The 15484-nt window shown below is 42.3% G+C and overlaps 1 protein-coding gene across 1 annotated transcript; it reads left to right on the top strand.

The window, feature by feature from the left end:
* Window positions 1-261: 261 nt before the first annotated feature.
* Window positions 262-15248, top strand: rnd3a (Rho family GTPase 3a). The gene is made up of 5 exons (XM_087835862.1): window positions 262-549; window positions 865-952; window positions 10479-10588; window positions 11724-11858; window positions 12033-15248. The coding sequence occupies exons 1-5, from the start codon at window positions 400-402 to the stop codon at window positions 12279-12281; spliced, it is 732 nt and encodes a 243-aa protein (XP_087691988.1). The 5' UTR covers window positions 262-399; the 3' UTR covers window positions 12282-15248.
* Window positions 15249-15484: the final 236 nt, after the last annotated feature.

Genomic DNA, 15484 nt, shown 5'->3' with positions numbered 1-15484 from the left:
ACTACTTCACTCTAAAAAACTGGCAAAGGGAAACTATAATCTGATTTACTTTACTGATTAAAAAAAAATCTTCGTTTGTGTTTTGTTGTTTTGATGTTGAAGCTGAGGTCTGTGTGTAGTCCAAACGGGGGCGCCATCACGGTGCCCGGCGTGCGTCTGTGTGGAGGCTCGCTGGACGAAGGGAGGGACGTGCCTCATCCCGACGGCCGGAGAGCTGCTGCCATTGGCTCCTGCGACGTTATAAATGTAGGCAAATGGAATTTACCGGCTCAGAGCAGGCGGAGACACCGGGGGAGGAGAGCAGGCGCGCAGGCTTGGAGGCACCGAGACCAGCTGCTTCTCGACGGTTCACACACACCCACCCAGGATTGGACTCATTTTTAAAAACGACTCAAATCAATGAAGGAGAGACGCCCGTGTCAGAAGTTATCTCTGAAATCCAGCATGGATCCCAGTCAGAGTGTGAAGTGTAAGATAGTGGTGGTGGGGGACAGCCAGTGCGGGAAGACTGCGCTGCTTCACGTGTTCGCCAAAGACTGCTTCCCTGAGGTGAGACCCTGCAGCCTGCTGGACATGATGCATGTTAATAACACACACTGATACCACGACCAGCGCATCTCATTGTTCTTCTGAACCTGGCTGTGTCACGTGGATTGTTCCAGTAGTGATGAAGGACATTCATGTTGTAGTGCTTGATACGTGTTGGGATGAGTTTTGGCTGAAATCCAAACGTAGTAGTACCAGCACCTTTGTAGTACACGATCGTGTTATTAGGGTAATAAATCTAACGTTGCTCAGTTTCTTCAAAGTTTAAAACCTGGCAGGCTTCCTCCCTGACCTCCCCTCTTCATATGTTTCCTGCAGAGCTACGTCCCCACTGTGTTTGAAAACTACACAGCCAGCTTTGAAATCGACACGCAGAGGATCGAGCTCAGTTTGTGGGACACGTCAGGTAATCCTCACTTCCAACAACCTCTCTGTCTGACTCATGCTCCAAGTGTCACCTTGTGTCAGTTGTGGTGGTGGTGTGGACATGTTCTAACATGCATCTCTGTGATCAGTCACTCAGTTGCTGATTTGAATGATATGGAGCTAGTTTATTATTAACTTTGTGGGGTAGAATTCACCCATGTTTGACTGCATCATAAATAAATAACAGGTTTTAGCCCAGAAAGTCCAAATCAGGAGACAGGAGAGTCCCAGGGCAGCTTTGTTTTTTCTCAAATAATGAAATTAATCTGTGACCCATTTTAATCAATGTAGCACAGTTAATCCTTTCCCATAGTCTGGAGTCGCTGTTCCTCGAAACCGCACGTTTCCCTCAGATTAGATCGGGGCTTACCTTTTACCTACATGGAAACGTTCAGCCTCGTAGCTCAGTTCGAGCGCAGGAACGCCTCAGTGGAATGGATCTGATTTATGAATTCCTCCCAGCTGAGCAAAGCTTAAGTGGAAACAGGAAAGGAAACATAATGATAGGCCGAACCGAGCTCATATTCATACATCTGGTGAACACACTTTGAAATTCATCCTGCTTCCTGTGCTTTTCGGGAAGGTTGAGCAACATTGGCTCAGCAGCTTTTTTTTCTTTTTAATCTCCTGCGGGTTAGACTTTGTGTTTGGGCTCTGAAAACCAGCATCGTGTGTGTGCGTGTGCGTAAACAAACCCATTTTCCCATCGATCAATGCCTGAGCGCTGAATAGCACAGCAGCGAGGTGTATGTTTCATGTGTGTGAGCATGTGGTGTTTGTGTGGGAATGAGAGGAAAATCCCTGGCCTGGAATTCCTGAGTGACGTTTGGGTAACTTGAAGATCGAGGTCAGTGTGAGATCTTTCTTTCTGAAACGTCAGACTGGAAAATCCAACAGCAGCTTCTTAAAATCCAGATTTCTGAGCTGTTTTATACTTCAGAGCAAATGAAAGTAAAAGCATCTGCAGAGTGGCGCTCCTTTGCCGCCTCAGTAACTCTACAAGAAAGTGAAACAAGGACATCAAATTGAAAATTCCTTCATCCCTCCAGTTTTGTGTGTAAACGTGGAAAGGCGAAGAAATGAAGACCGGCCCGAGTGAGAATTTTCTTTTATTGAATTGTGTTGGCTGCCTGCCTGGAGCCATTTTTCTTTTTCTCTCTGTTTCATAAAAGGAGGGTTGGGGGTGGTTTCCTATTAGATCATTGGATTTTAGAAGGTGCCAGATACCCCTATACCAACCCACCCCTACCTTCACTCCAAACCCACACCCAGCACACGAACACACACACACACACAGTGACCAATTGATGCAGCTTTCAGCTTGACTGGTCCCTTTTTTTTCTCCTTTTTTTTTGAAACCCCCATCTGCCACAGCCAATCCAATTGATCCCTTATCTCCTGAGGTGTGTGTGTGTGTGAGACCCAGGCCTGCACTCTGACAAAGACCAACACGAAGGGAGGAAGACAAACATTGTGGACTGCCACCCGCTCTTCCCCTCCCTCTCAAACACACACCTCCACACACACACCGAGGTGGTCTTTGTTCTGCAGTGATGAGTGGCCTAATGAGCAGCCTGCTGTTTATGTGTTTGTGTTTAAAGGGGATGGTGAAGGGAGTAATTCGGCCCATTAAGGTAAATTCCTGCCAGTTATACAGCCTTCCATTTGCCCCCCTCTCCCCAACCTACTTGTCTGCTCTAGCATTGCCACCCCAGTCTCAGGGTGAGGTCTGCCGGGGCCGAGGCGCGAGCCTTTGATGCTTCTTTCACCAACGGGGGAAGTGGTTTACGTTGTCTGCCTGTCTGCCTCCGTGTCTGAATGAGCAGGAAAAGTGCTTGTTTGAGAGTCAAACAGGAGGATAGGAAAACCGTGCGGGTAAACAGAGCAACCCCCGTGGCTCAGCACCTGCATGCCTTAGGTCTTTTCTCGTTTTACAGAGTGGAAATGAGCATGGATTAACATAAAACATAAAACATAAAAATACCCCAATTCAAGCATCAAATTCTTAGATTTGGAAAGCAACCACCAAGTAGGAGTTACCCTTTTTACAAATGATGGCTCCGACTTTTGTCCCTTATTCAATGGGTTTCATTTTTAACTCCTTGGTGTTGGAACAACAAGCAAAAAATGAAACATTCACAGAGCTTTGGTTTAGGTGACCCATTTCTACATACATTATATTCGCTCTCTGTTTTGGTCTCCATCAGCTCCTGCTGTGACCACCAGCTGCTAGTCAATCTGCTCTGCTGTGGCATTTGTTGTTTTTAAAAATGTATCCTTTCTCTGAAAACAGCTGCTCGTTGCACCTGGAAACAGTCATTAAGAAAGACCAAGACTGTAAAGCTATAAGCAGTTAGACCAAAACAACAAGCTAAAAGATGCTAAAAGGCCAAGTAGTAGAGCTAAGGGAGACCGGAGACTTTCTTTGGTCATATGACCTCTTTGTTTATATTAAAATGTCGATGAAAGCAACTTCAAAACTGCTGTGGTTTCATTTCCTGTCAATCAACTAATTGTTTCTGTGCTAATCCGAGGCTCACAGAAGATTGCTTTAAACTGATTTTGCACTTTTCACAGTTGAAATATTCATAATATACTTACGCTGGAACTGAACTGCAGGAAACGGCTTAGTATTTTCATACTTCCGAAATCGGTCTGGCGCAGTTGTTCCAACTGTTAGGCAATTTCCCAAAGCTACAACAAATACGTTTTCAAGCTTAACAGGAAAAATACAAGAACTAGAGGAGTTCAGACTTTTCCAGTTCTAGAAATCCCAATGGGAAACATCAGACCCAGTGGGTCTCATTTGACAATATTTATCACAGGGAATATATATGGGGAAAATATTATTATTTTTTGTTTACTGCGCACATTCAAAGTTGACCCACTTTGCAAAATGGGAAGAAAGACAGATAAAGGAGTTGTAATGGAAGATGCATAATAGCAGAGCTTGGTCAGAGCAGACAGATCATCCTTCCCTTCTATAGTTACTAGAGCATATCACATGTCCTGTTTCCCATGTAGTGCAGGACAGCTTAACTATGGGACTTTTGCATGCACTCAGTAAGCTCCTCTGCTACTCTCTCTCTGACACACACACACACACACACACACACACACACTCCCCCCGATTCTTCAGTCTGTAACCATTGTTGGATTGGATCACATTTCTGGGTTCAGCGAATTGGAGCCGCATGTCTGGCATTCCTCAGACTAAAGGTTTCTACTTCCTCCTCTACAAAGACCCCCTTTGTACCCAGCAGGCCCAGATCCTCAGCCAGTGAAAGAGAGGTGGTGTGGATCACTAAAGCCTTACCTCGTTTCCAGAGGGGAGAAATCGAATCACGGTAGAATTTGCCGACCGACAATGGGATGGTGATGGTGAAGCAGTGTATGAACTGAAGGGCAGTGGGGTCCTGGGAGAGATTAATGGACTTCCTGTCTGCTAATGTCATGGAAGGACTTTTTTTTTTTTTAACACCTGACATTAAAATCCATGTCCGGCCTTCACACTGAGCACTTTGCATTCTTGGCTCCCCGTGCACGTGTCCTGCCAGTCCATCACTGAGAAACATCTGACTGTCCTAAATGCTTCACCAGCATCCTGTTTGGCCCGACTCTTGACTCTTACCCAATTTGTACTTTGTTATTGTGGCCAAAGTAACCTCTCGAAAGCTTGTTTAAGTAAAGTTTATCATATCTCAGTGTCTTTTCAGGAAGTTTCTTTCAGCTGGATTACACAATTTGAGAAGTGAAATAGATTTCCTGTTTTCAGCCCTTCTGGTGGACTTTTTATTTCTTCAGTTACTGATTTCGAGACTTTATCATGGCTCATGGAGTGCCATAAGATACTATTGTATCTTAAACACATTTAGCTACACTGCAATCGATCCTAGTGTAACGTAATGTGGCGTGATGTACTGAAACGGTACAGTATAGTGTAAAGTACCAAGCAGTAATCTTGAGCCACCTCTAGCTTCTTTATATTTATTGAAACATGAAGAAATATAAATCCAATATACGGAGGAAAACAGTCCGTTTTTACAATTTCATTGGAAATTGGCAACATTTGCTGAAGTATTTGGGAAGTTTTTTTTGTCTTTCAATTAAGTAGTCTTCAGGAATAGTTCTCCAGGCTTCTTGAAGTATTATGTATGTATTATAACACACGACACACATTTATAATGATAAATCTTAATGGTTGGTCACCTATTATATGTTGCATAACTTTCAATAATGTACTTTTTAAGGTATTAGAGCATGTCGTAGTGCATCATAGTGAACTTTAACATAACACACATGCACAACAGGGGCGACAGTGGCTCAGGTTGCCCCCTACACATCCAGTGTGAGTGTGATAAAAGTGCTAGGCTATAGATGGACCCACTGTAAAGGTGGGTGGGACTCGTAGTAGAAAGTGCTTTGAGTGCTCAAACTGAGTATAAATGTGTTCTATAAGTACCAGTACATCCAGTTACCACTTTCATGTGTTAACACAACATACCAGTGTGTTACAATGGTATTGCTATATTAGACTTGGCTATTTAACACAGTACACACTGAATTATTAAATTGCGTCCAAAGATATCTTTTGTTAACCTGCTATATTTGAGCATATCTTGTGATACCAAAGGTTACTTTAGTAATCCTTCATGTCCAGATTTTAGATTTACAGCAACAAATATCATGGTAACCACAGCAACTACAGCAGATAGTCATAAGTGTAAATTGTAGCTCATGTGCTTGGCAGGCAAGCCGTATAAACTTGCTAGCGCTGTATTTCTAGACGTGCCTGTAAACGTCTGTTGTTTCCACAGGTGTCCCCCAAAGGCCTAATGCCTCTTTTTATGTATTTATGCACACACAAGCTCACCGCCCAGCAGCTCCGGTCTGCTCAGCTATGTTAGCTATGCAGTAAACCAGCAGGCCTGCAGATCTGTTGCCATACATCCAGACTGTAGACTGTCAGCCACAGCTGGCTTACCTCAGGTCTGCATGTACTTGTGTGAGATAAAGCAAAAGCTGTTATTGTGTGAAGTTGTATGTCTTTAACATTATGGAATATTTTGAGATTGAATGAATGTGTTTTCCACATTAAGTGGTGCTTTTTATCCAAGCTATTGTGGAAAGTGGGCTGAAAAAGCACAAGAGCTTTATTTATTTCTCAATCACAACCACAGTGGGCATTTAGTGGCATTCTACAGTTTCCTCTTATGTCATTGTGCCCAACAGCAAGACACCAAGACAGGCTATGGTTAATAGGAGGCGAGAGAGGATGGAGGACATATTGAAAGGACAGAATAAGGGAGGACAGGGTGTGTGTCTTTCTTCCAGATTTAGAGATCCTGTGGGAGAACAATGACAGGAGCTAATTAGATGACAGTTACCAGGTCTTTGTGTGTGTGTTAGCTGTGGGATTTCCTCTTATCTTTCCACTTGGCAGAAAGATGACCTCAAAGCGGAGGCTGGTCTCAGATGCAGAGCTAATGCAGTAACGACTCTAAACAGCTAACAAAGAAGGAAACATCTGCTATTAAAAGTTATTAGCAAAACGCTTCCATAGAGCGTCAAATTTTAAATGCACCATGTTGAAATTGCAGTGGATTTACGTTGGATTTATTGCTATAAATGCACTAACGTGCAGGTAAATTCACAGAAATATGTGCAGACATAATAACACAGCAACTTCACACTGCAGCTCAGATACGCATTTCCTCTCATTAGGTTAATAAAAACAGTCTATTCATTGTGAAATGTCAACCGATTCTACAGCATGCCCTTTTAGTCGCAAGGTTTTATTTTTTCCACTGATTTGTTCCAGGCTACGAGCACTGGAATAAAAAAAAAAATCAAACAGCCCATTGTGGTCATGATCGATTGCGAGATGGTCATGAAAGAAATAAATTCTTGTGGTCTTGTGGGGGATACCACCTTCCTCCTCGCCTTGTATTTGCTGTGCTCCCTTTATAACAGTTCAGCATCTGGCCTTTTGTTTAGGCGGTATCACCTATCAGGCAGCTTTCCAAAACACTCAGAGTTCCCATCCAAACTACACTGTTTAGATCAAGACATCAAAATAATTTATTCAGTTCATTCCAACACTAGATTTTAGGAGCAGGTACAGATTAATAGGGAGCAAAAAAATTCAGGTTATATGCATCAATGCAGACACGTCTTTGATAGGCCAAGATCATAATCATAATCCTTTTTGAGCCAATATATCAGACTGTATAAGTTAGCTCGTGAAGGTTAACTTTTGTAATGGTGATACTGTGGATTTTACTGTTAAGACTGGAAATACTTTGTCCCATGTTTGGGAAAGGCGACCGCCTTCTTGGGAAGTCCACCACAACTGTTAAGGAGTTGAACGGATACACACAATATACTGATGAGGGTGATAAATCTACCGCAAAAAAAAACCTATCCTGAAAACACACATGTGGCTACACCCTGAGAAACCACATGCTTATTGGCTAACGACTTGTGATTGACAACTACCAATTGACCCAAAACAAGTGACTGAACCCATGATCTCACCGGGAGTGTCCACAAAGGTCAAGACAGGTCCCAGACTTATTAACCCTCTACTGCATAGCGTTGCCCTGAGGCAACAAACCACTGGCCCTTCAAAAAAAAAACTTTTTTTTTTTTCCAAATAATGCTACCAGGCACATCTCTTTCCAATAAAATGATGAGTTGAAGGTGGTGTGACTTTCATTTGGGGGGGAAGACCCCTTTCTGCAAGCTGCAGTACATGAGAGACCTCTCCATTAGGAGGCAAGATAAAGATCACTATTTTACATGTTTATAGTGAAATAAATGTATATTAAAAAATACTTGTATGTGCATGAATATGTTAAGAAGCATATTTGATTGTTTGTTCTACTTTTTTAAAAATTTATTTAAACAGTAAAACTGTTAATTTTCATTCGTTGCCTCAAGGCAACACTGCGCAGTGAGCTTGATTTTTTTATTTTTTTTCAGGCAATATAATGCATTTGCATATGTGTGTAGAGATGTGTTTGTGTGCATTTATATGATCATAGTCAATGTTTTTTTACGTTACAATCTGCTCATAATTACAGGACATGGATGTAAAAACCTTTTATGGAAGGAAACCAAGGGAATGTGCACTTTTTGTCCTCGGAAATGAGGACAGTGAGCTTTCAGGAAGACAGTGAAGTAGAGGAGTGGATCCCTGAATGAGGTTTGAGGGACACTTAGGAGCTCAGGGGTCAGTTGGTAAAGTAACTGTGTGTTAGTGCCCACATAGCAAGCAGGTCTGGCCAGGATCTGGTATCAAGTCGGCACTGCTGGCTGACTTCTGGCATGATAAGACGTATGTCATCCAGATATGGGCCAGGCCTGGCATAGATGGCACTGTCTATGTGATGGCATGCCATTTCAGGCTTGATTGTGGCTTGGTTTATGTGGCCCAGGCCTACAGAAAAAAGGTCTGGCCCAGATCTGGAATCAAGCTGGCACTTCGGACTGGCTGGTGTTTTGGCAGAGTGTATGTCAACCAGATGTGTGCCAGGACTGGCAATGACGCCACGGTTTATGTGATGGCATGCCATATCTCAGGTAGTAGAGCAGGTTACAAACTGATCGGAAGGTTAGCGGTTCGATCCCTGGCTCCTTCAGTCTGCATGTCAAGAGTGAGAATGTGTATGAATGTAGTTAGGAAGCACTCAGTTAAGCGAAAGTGGGTGAATGTGGCATGTTGTATAGAGCACTTTGGGTAAACTGGGAGAGTAGAAAAGCGCTATATAAAAATCAGTCCATTCACTGTCTGAACAGAGTTTTGTCATGTTACCTTTGCACTGTTTTGCATGTTCTGGCACATGTTGTTATTACATGGCTTGATTAAGGTACACATTAGGCTGACATCTGGGGCCAGAGCTGAAACTGTTCTGGGCCACCACAGGGCCAGCAGTGTGTCTACAACTGGCCCGTGGCTGCACACCACCTACAGATGGCCCACATACTGCAATGAATGACGGCCCTTTGGTGGCCCAGATAACTTGCTTATGAATATTTCAACTGTGAAAACTTGCTATTCATATAGCAAATTAGCAAGAACTGCTAGCAATTCTTGCTAACAATTGAAAGGAATTAAAACATTTCGCAGTTGTTAATGACTGACAGCTAATGACAGAAAATGCAAAATAATGTAGTGCAATGTCTCAGCAGCTTTTCTCCTCAGTCTGTAAAATTATTGCATTAGTTTACATTTTAATGTAATTTTTAGTGTAATAAAATGTGCATATGTTGGCTAAGATCATTTTTTTGTAAACATTGCTAAATGAAAAGCAGTTCTGCCATTAGCAAAGCTTAATGTGCAATTTTTCATGCCAAGTGTTGAATTACATGCAATATTAATTCTTGTGTAATTCTATATAATAACTGGGATCTCCTGCATATACATGGAGTGGAACATTATGGACATGGATATTTGAGATGTCTGTACACACACTTTAGTCGTGCTTTGTTGTGTGGGGCCCAGGCCTGGAAGCATTGTTTAAAACGATGTCATCTCCCATCCAGACTGTTTAGATTAGGAACACCAGCACTGTGTGTGTGTGTGTGTGTGTGTGTGTGTGTGTGTGTGTGTGTGTGTGTGTGTATGTGTGCGTGAACCAGTGAATTCCAGACTTTTCTCTGCAGCCGTGTTTATAAAAGACCTCCCAAGGGAACCTAAAGTTACCAAAAACAAAATTCCCCAGATTCTTGGCAGCTGCTTGTGTGTGTGGTCACTTCTTGCTTGTCATGTGATCTTGACTCACCTTGACATGACGGCAAGCTCCCCTCCCCCCAACCTCCGATGCGCTTCAGTCAGGCGGTGAGATGGGCGTCGCCCTTACACATGGTTTCAATTTGAGGAGGGAGTCATTTCCTCGCTCTGAAGTTCTATTCCTTCAGAGAGATTTTCTGTTTCAGTAAACGATCTTGTTGTAGTCAGCACATTTTTTCTACTGATGCGGCACTATTTGTTTTTCTCGCCTAGTTGCCATGGATTATGGCTGAGCTGCAATCATGACGTATGAGAATAACTATCTGTAGTGCTCAAGTGATAATTTGGTCTTCCTTGTGCTTTCTTGAAACAGACTTTGATCCTGCCCCTCACTCGAATACTGTTATTTCATTTGTTTAAGCAAAAGCCTTCAATGCCAGACACATTTCAGGTCTTCCAATAAAAAATGAAATCTACAAAGTTTTAAATAAGAACACCTCTGCTAACCAGCTCTGCAATTCAGTTTTCTGTTCTGCAGCTCTGATGACAAGTTTCTTCTGATGTCCCTTGAGCTGGATCCGTGTGAAGATTGTCCAATAATAGCAAAACTGCAAATTAAATCAGGAACATTTCTCAGCCTGAGCTGGCCACGTGTTTCTTTGCTGTCTGTTGGAACAAAAGAGGCTGCTCGCACAGTTATGCATACAGCAGTTTTGTCCTTGCGCAACAGTGTGTGAATGCAGTTCAAGTTTCTTGTTTTCCTTTGTTTTAGGATCTCCGTACTATGACAACGTGAGGCCCCTCTCCTATCCCGACTCTGATGCTGTGCTCATCTGTTTCGACATCAGCCGCCCAGAAACGCTCGACAGCGTAATGAAAAAGGTTTGTTGCTCCTCTCGGGCAAATCCATGCAGGAAACACATCTTTAAGCTCTATTTTTAAACATTCCTCTCAAGTACTTTGATTTTTGTCTGAACTGGTGACAGAGGCCTGGATCAAAGGTCTGCAGTCGTTTCTTTTTTCTGTGATCTCAGTCATGTGAAGTCGTATAGCTGTAATGTGACTTCAGTGTCAGGTCAAAACCCTGCTGTGGCTGGACGTGTCACTGGCTGATTCTCACATGTCCAAATGTGTGCTGTACACAGGTAGTGTCAGTCATCTGACTGGTGGAGAAACTACAAAATGTAAAAGTCATTATCTTCCCACATTAAAACACACCTGGCATGTGCTCCTATTTTTGCAAGGCATTTCCTATTTTTGTGCTGCTTTCTGCCGACCTGGAAGGTTTTCTCAAAGCAACTCATGTTTACCAGAATTAGCGGTCGAGACAGAAACAGTTTTGTCTCGCTCATTAGGAACAGAGATGACCTCAGATGCACTGAGATTTTTTGGCCCTTTCAGTCTGTCGCTTTGATGGGTAACATTAGTTATCTAACCATTTGTTGTCTTGTGTTGCACACTGTAATTAAACCTGTCGTGAGTAATTAGGAACACATCATATACAGCTAATTGCTAAGCTTGAACTGAAGCTTAAAGTGCTTAAAGCTGTGCTAGTCGAAGGCTGCGTTTCAGACGATGAATGTCTACATGAGACTTAACCTCGGTTTAGGCTTTTAGGTTGTTCAGACACATTTTACAAACCAACTTCCTCCTCAGATGTCAATGAACTTGATCCCCTGACCAGCCAGACAGCCAGCCCTGAGGCACATTAGCCTCAGATTAAAGCCCCAAGAGAAATGCCATTGATCACAGAGCGTTTATTGTTGTCAGGGAGGAAACATGGAGATTACTTCTAGTTCCTTTCTAGGGTTCAAAGCAATGAGGGGCTTCAGGAAGTGGCAGCTTTAACCTTTGTACTTAAAGGGCAGGTGAGGGGGGGGATTTCATCAAATTCTTTATTAGGGCAACAAACATTTGAACACACTCACAAGAAAAACATTCTTTTAAAACACAAAATTTACTTTATTTTTATGTCAGAACTCCTGAATGATTGAGGCTATTTTGTTTTTCTTCACAGTGGAAAGGTGAGATCCAGGAGTTTTGTCCCAACACCAAGATGCTGTTAGTCGGCTGCAAGTCGGACCTGCGCACCGATCTGAGCACACTTGTGGAGCTTTCCAACCATCGGCAAGCTCCAGTTTCTTACGACCAGGTTTGTAGATTAAAAGAACATTTTGAAATGGTAGATGGTTCCAATTTCCTGACTCTAATCAGGTCATTGCCATGTTTAATTGACCCCTGTGAAAGTGTGCAAATCCTTTCGTTATTGACGCAAGCTCTTTACAAAAAACAGAATCTCAGTAAGCCTGAACGTTTTTCTTCTTAGGGTTCCAGTATGGCCAAGCAGATCTCGGCGCCCTACATCGAGTGCTCGGCCCAGCAGTCAGAAAACAGCGTCAGAGACATTTTCCATGTGGCCACGCTGGCCTGCATCAACAAAAACAACAAAAACGTCAAACGCAGCAAGACCGCCCGTGCTAGCAAGAGGATTTCACACATGCCTGGTAGACCTGACCTGGCGGCCGTGGCCTCAGACCTCCGGAAGGACAAAGCCAAAAGTTGCTCGGTCATGTGATTGCACCGACTAAATCGGATCAGACTGAGGAGAATGAGGACAGAGCACAGTGCAAGCAGGAAGTTATGGGGCAATGCTCCCTCCTGCATGCTAAAGACCCCTTATTTGTCTGGAAAGGGGTTCTGTAAGCTTAATTCATGTACATGTTACTGGAATACTCTGCACCAATGAAAACTCAATGCATAGTAAGCATCCCACTCAACGCGGCCCCCACCCCTGCCCCATCAAAAGAGGAAGCTATCTATCACCTGCCTGGGGATGTGACCTGCTTCCTCTGGGAGGACAAAGCGGATGCAGTCAAGGCTTTCCATGCTAACAGGAAATGAGCAGGGGGAATGATGTCATTAGGAAATGCTCATTTATAAAAAGATGCGTAGGAACATGTGGTCTCCTGAATAAGAGCGAGAGCCGGCAATGGGGTGGTAGGTAGGGGGGTGCTGCCTCGGGGGGAGGAAATAAAGAGGAACTGCTGTTGTTTGTGCTGGATCAAAGACTTCTTCCTTGGAGGGCTTATACAACAACTCGTCACTGTGGTTTGAAACTGATTCACTCCCACCTCTACTCCTGTAACTGTTAGTCTGTGTGCAGAACAGATTAGAAGATTTATTCCTTAATTTCTTTCAATGGAAACATGAAGCTGAGTGTCCCCTGTCTCTGATATGTTGTCGGTGTAATGTGAAGTCATTTGTGTATAACTGTGTCATTGCTTTATTTTCATCCTGATGAGATTCAACCAATACTACATTCTCTTACATCAGCAGCTATGGATAGACTCATGAAAACAAATGCACACTGCAACAGTGCAGGTTAGCCTTTTATTTTCTCCAAAAACAGAAATGGTGTACTTTAACCCTTTTATTGGGCCCTAAATGGGTCCAGTGAGCTTTAGCTTAACAAAAATTAGCAACCAAAAATAGAACACTGTATATGAAATATGGACATAGCCACTGTGACTTATCCACAACCCTAATGCTAGCCACAACCATGTTGGGTTTTTTTTGAACAAAAAGTTACATTTTGGACAAGAAGATGGAGTTGTGACTTAATGCTAACGAGCTTTGTTAGCTAGCTCCATTTGAATACAATACTCACATGTCAATTGACTGATAAAATACTAGAATTTTGCTCCCAGATCTGAGCTGGATGAAGATATAGTCGCATCCAGATACGTAACTTGGATTAACAGAAGCAAACCACAGATAAAAGATAGATGTAGCAAGTGTGATTTCACCTACTGATTAGTAAGCTAGTCGGCTGCCATCTTGGTGATTTGAAATTAGATTTGAAGCGCAAGAGGCAGATATGACTGAGATACCAATGGAGACCATGGAGACGGTATATTCACAGGTTGTTAGCTAGTGAACTAGCTAACAGTTGTAGTTAGCTATATCCTTCGTTCTATAATGAGGATCATTACAATTCTTTCTCATTATGAACCAATTCTAGCAATTGAGCATATAAAATCAGAAGGTTGTCACAGAACAAAGGAGCTGAGAGCCGTTTCACCTTAGACCTACAACCAGTGTGTTTTTGCAGCCAGAGAAGTTTTTCCTTTGCTGGCTACCAAGAAGAATACAGGTGGACGAGTTATAAAAACTGTTAAGAGGTGTTATCAAGGTTCAAACTGTTTCCTGTACCAGTCTGCAAATATTATTATTATTTTGTTTAATAAATGCTGTAAATATAGGCATTTTAATATGGGAGTCTCTGGGGATGGACTTGCTTTTGGAGCTAGCTCCAAGTGACATTAGAAAAACTGGAGTTTTTGGTATTTGGCTTACTTTTTCATCTGGAGGATCCCCTCGATCTTAACAGGCTAGAATCTTTGCGTCACGAATCACAGCACATTAAAAGAGGATTCAAACAGAAGAAGATCAACAATAACTTACTCTAAATGTCCAAATTGGAGGAAGCTGTGGTTGATTAGCTAGACTACGAAAACCTCTGCAGGAATGAACCATCCCATGACACGAACAGTTTGTTTTGTCTCATAAATATCTGCAAACTGGATTACTGTATTGGTCACTGAATAAACGAGCGAGACAACCAAAGGATGAAGAAGTTTGCTGATAGGTGGCAAACTTGCTAAAGCTTAATTTAGACTTACATGCTGAGTCTACCATGTAGCCTATGCTAGTGGCAGATGGTATTGCCACCATTTGTACCTGTGTGGGCTATGTTGACTCAATGTGTAGGTTACATTTTTAGTACATTTCTGCACTTCAGTTTATCACGTAGGGCTTTAGAAGAGTTACGTCATACTTATGGCACAGATTTAATGCAGAAACATACATTCACTGTAATTAGAAGGACTTTGCCCTCTTCAGTATTAAAAGAAGAGATTATCAGATATTTGGAATACCATGAATGCCACAATACAGATTACATGTTTTTTTTGTTGTTGTTTTAAGCTTGTCCACTTAGCAGTTGGCTTGCTAGCCCTCACCGCACTGCACGTTTCGCAAACTTCTAGAGATGAATTTTGCCGTTCGACTTTATGCTGTGACCAGACCTTAACTCGGAAAGGATGATTGTATTTTTTTTCTTCCTTGGGTCATTTCAGTGTTTGAGTATCATGACCTCCGCAGTAATATCACATAATGTAAGAGATTTGTGTCAATTTCAAAATTAGTCTTGAGAAACAAGTGTTTTTGAACTAGTGTTTTTTTCCTTCCTCTCAAACAACAGTGCAATGACGAAGCTGTTTAAATATCAACGGTATTGATGCACTTTTAATGTGACCATCAGTTTCTCAATTAGCTTGTTCAAATGCCAGTGCTGTCACATTTGTCAGCTCAGCGCCCGAGTCCCTATTTTCTTTTCCTAATCCTTTCTTCCCGGTGTATACACACGTTTTCTTGAATGTTGATGTCACCTTCAAAATGTCTTTGTCAATGTTGTTGCCATAATATTTATTGAATTCTATATTTTTCCCTTTAGAATAAATGCCAATAAAACTGAAGAGAAGTGTGTTTGTGTTCATTAAGGGAAGAAAGAGATCTCAGTTCATAAGTTCAGTATGTAGTTTGATTATCCTTCATGGATGGTCAGGTACTGTTAAATTATGCCATGCAGACATTATAAGATTTATTGTGCTTTGAGTTCACAAAGGGAAGCTCTGATTTGGATCCTCTTTTGCTTTAGATTTCCAGCAGACTAGATGCCTCGCGGCTACACTGACAATTCCAATAGAAACAACATCT

The sequence above is a fragment of the Neolamprologus brichardi genome, chromosome 23 (assembly GCF_056152115.1).
Source record: "Neolamprologus brichardi isolate AB-2024 chromosome 23, ASM5615211v1, whole genome shotgun sequence".
NCBI classification, from domain to species: domain Eukaryota; kingdom Metazoa; phylum Chordata; class Actinopteri; order Cichliformes; family Cichlidae; genus Neolamprologus; species Neolamprologus brichardi.
The sequence above is the reverse complement of the archived record's forward strand: the minus strand, read 5'-3'. Positions and strand labels throughout refer to the sequence as shown.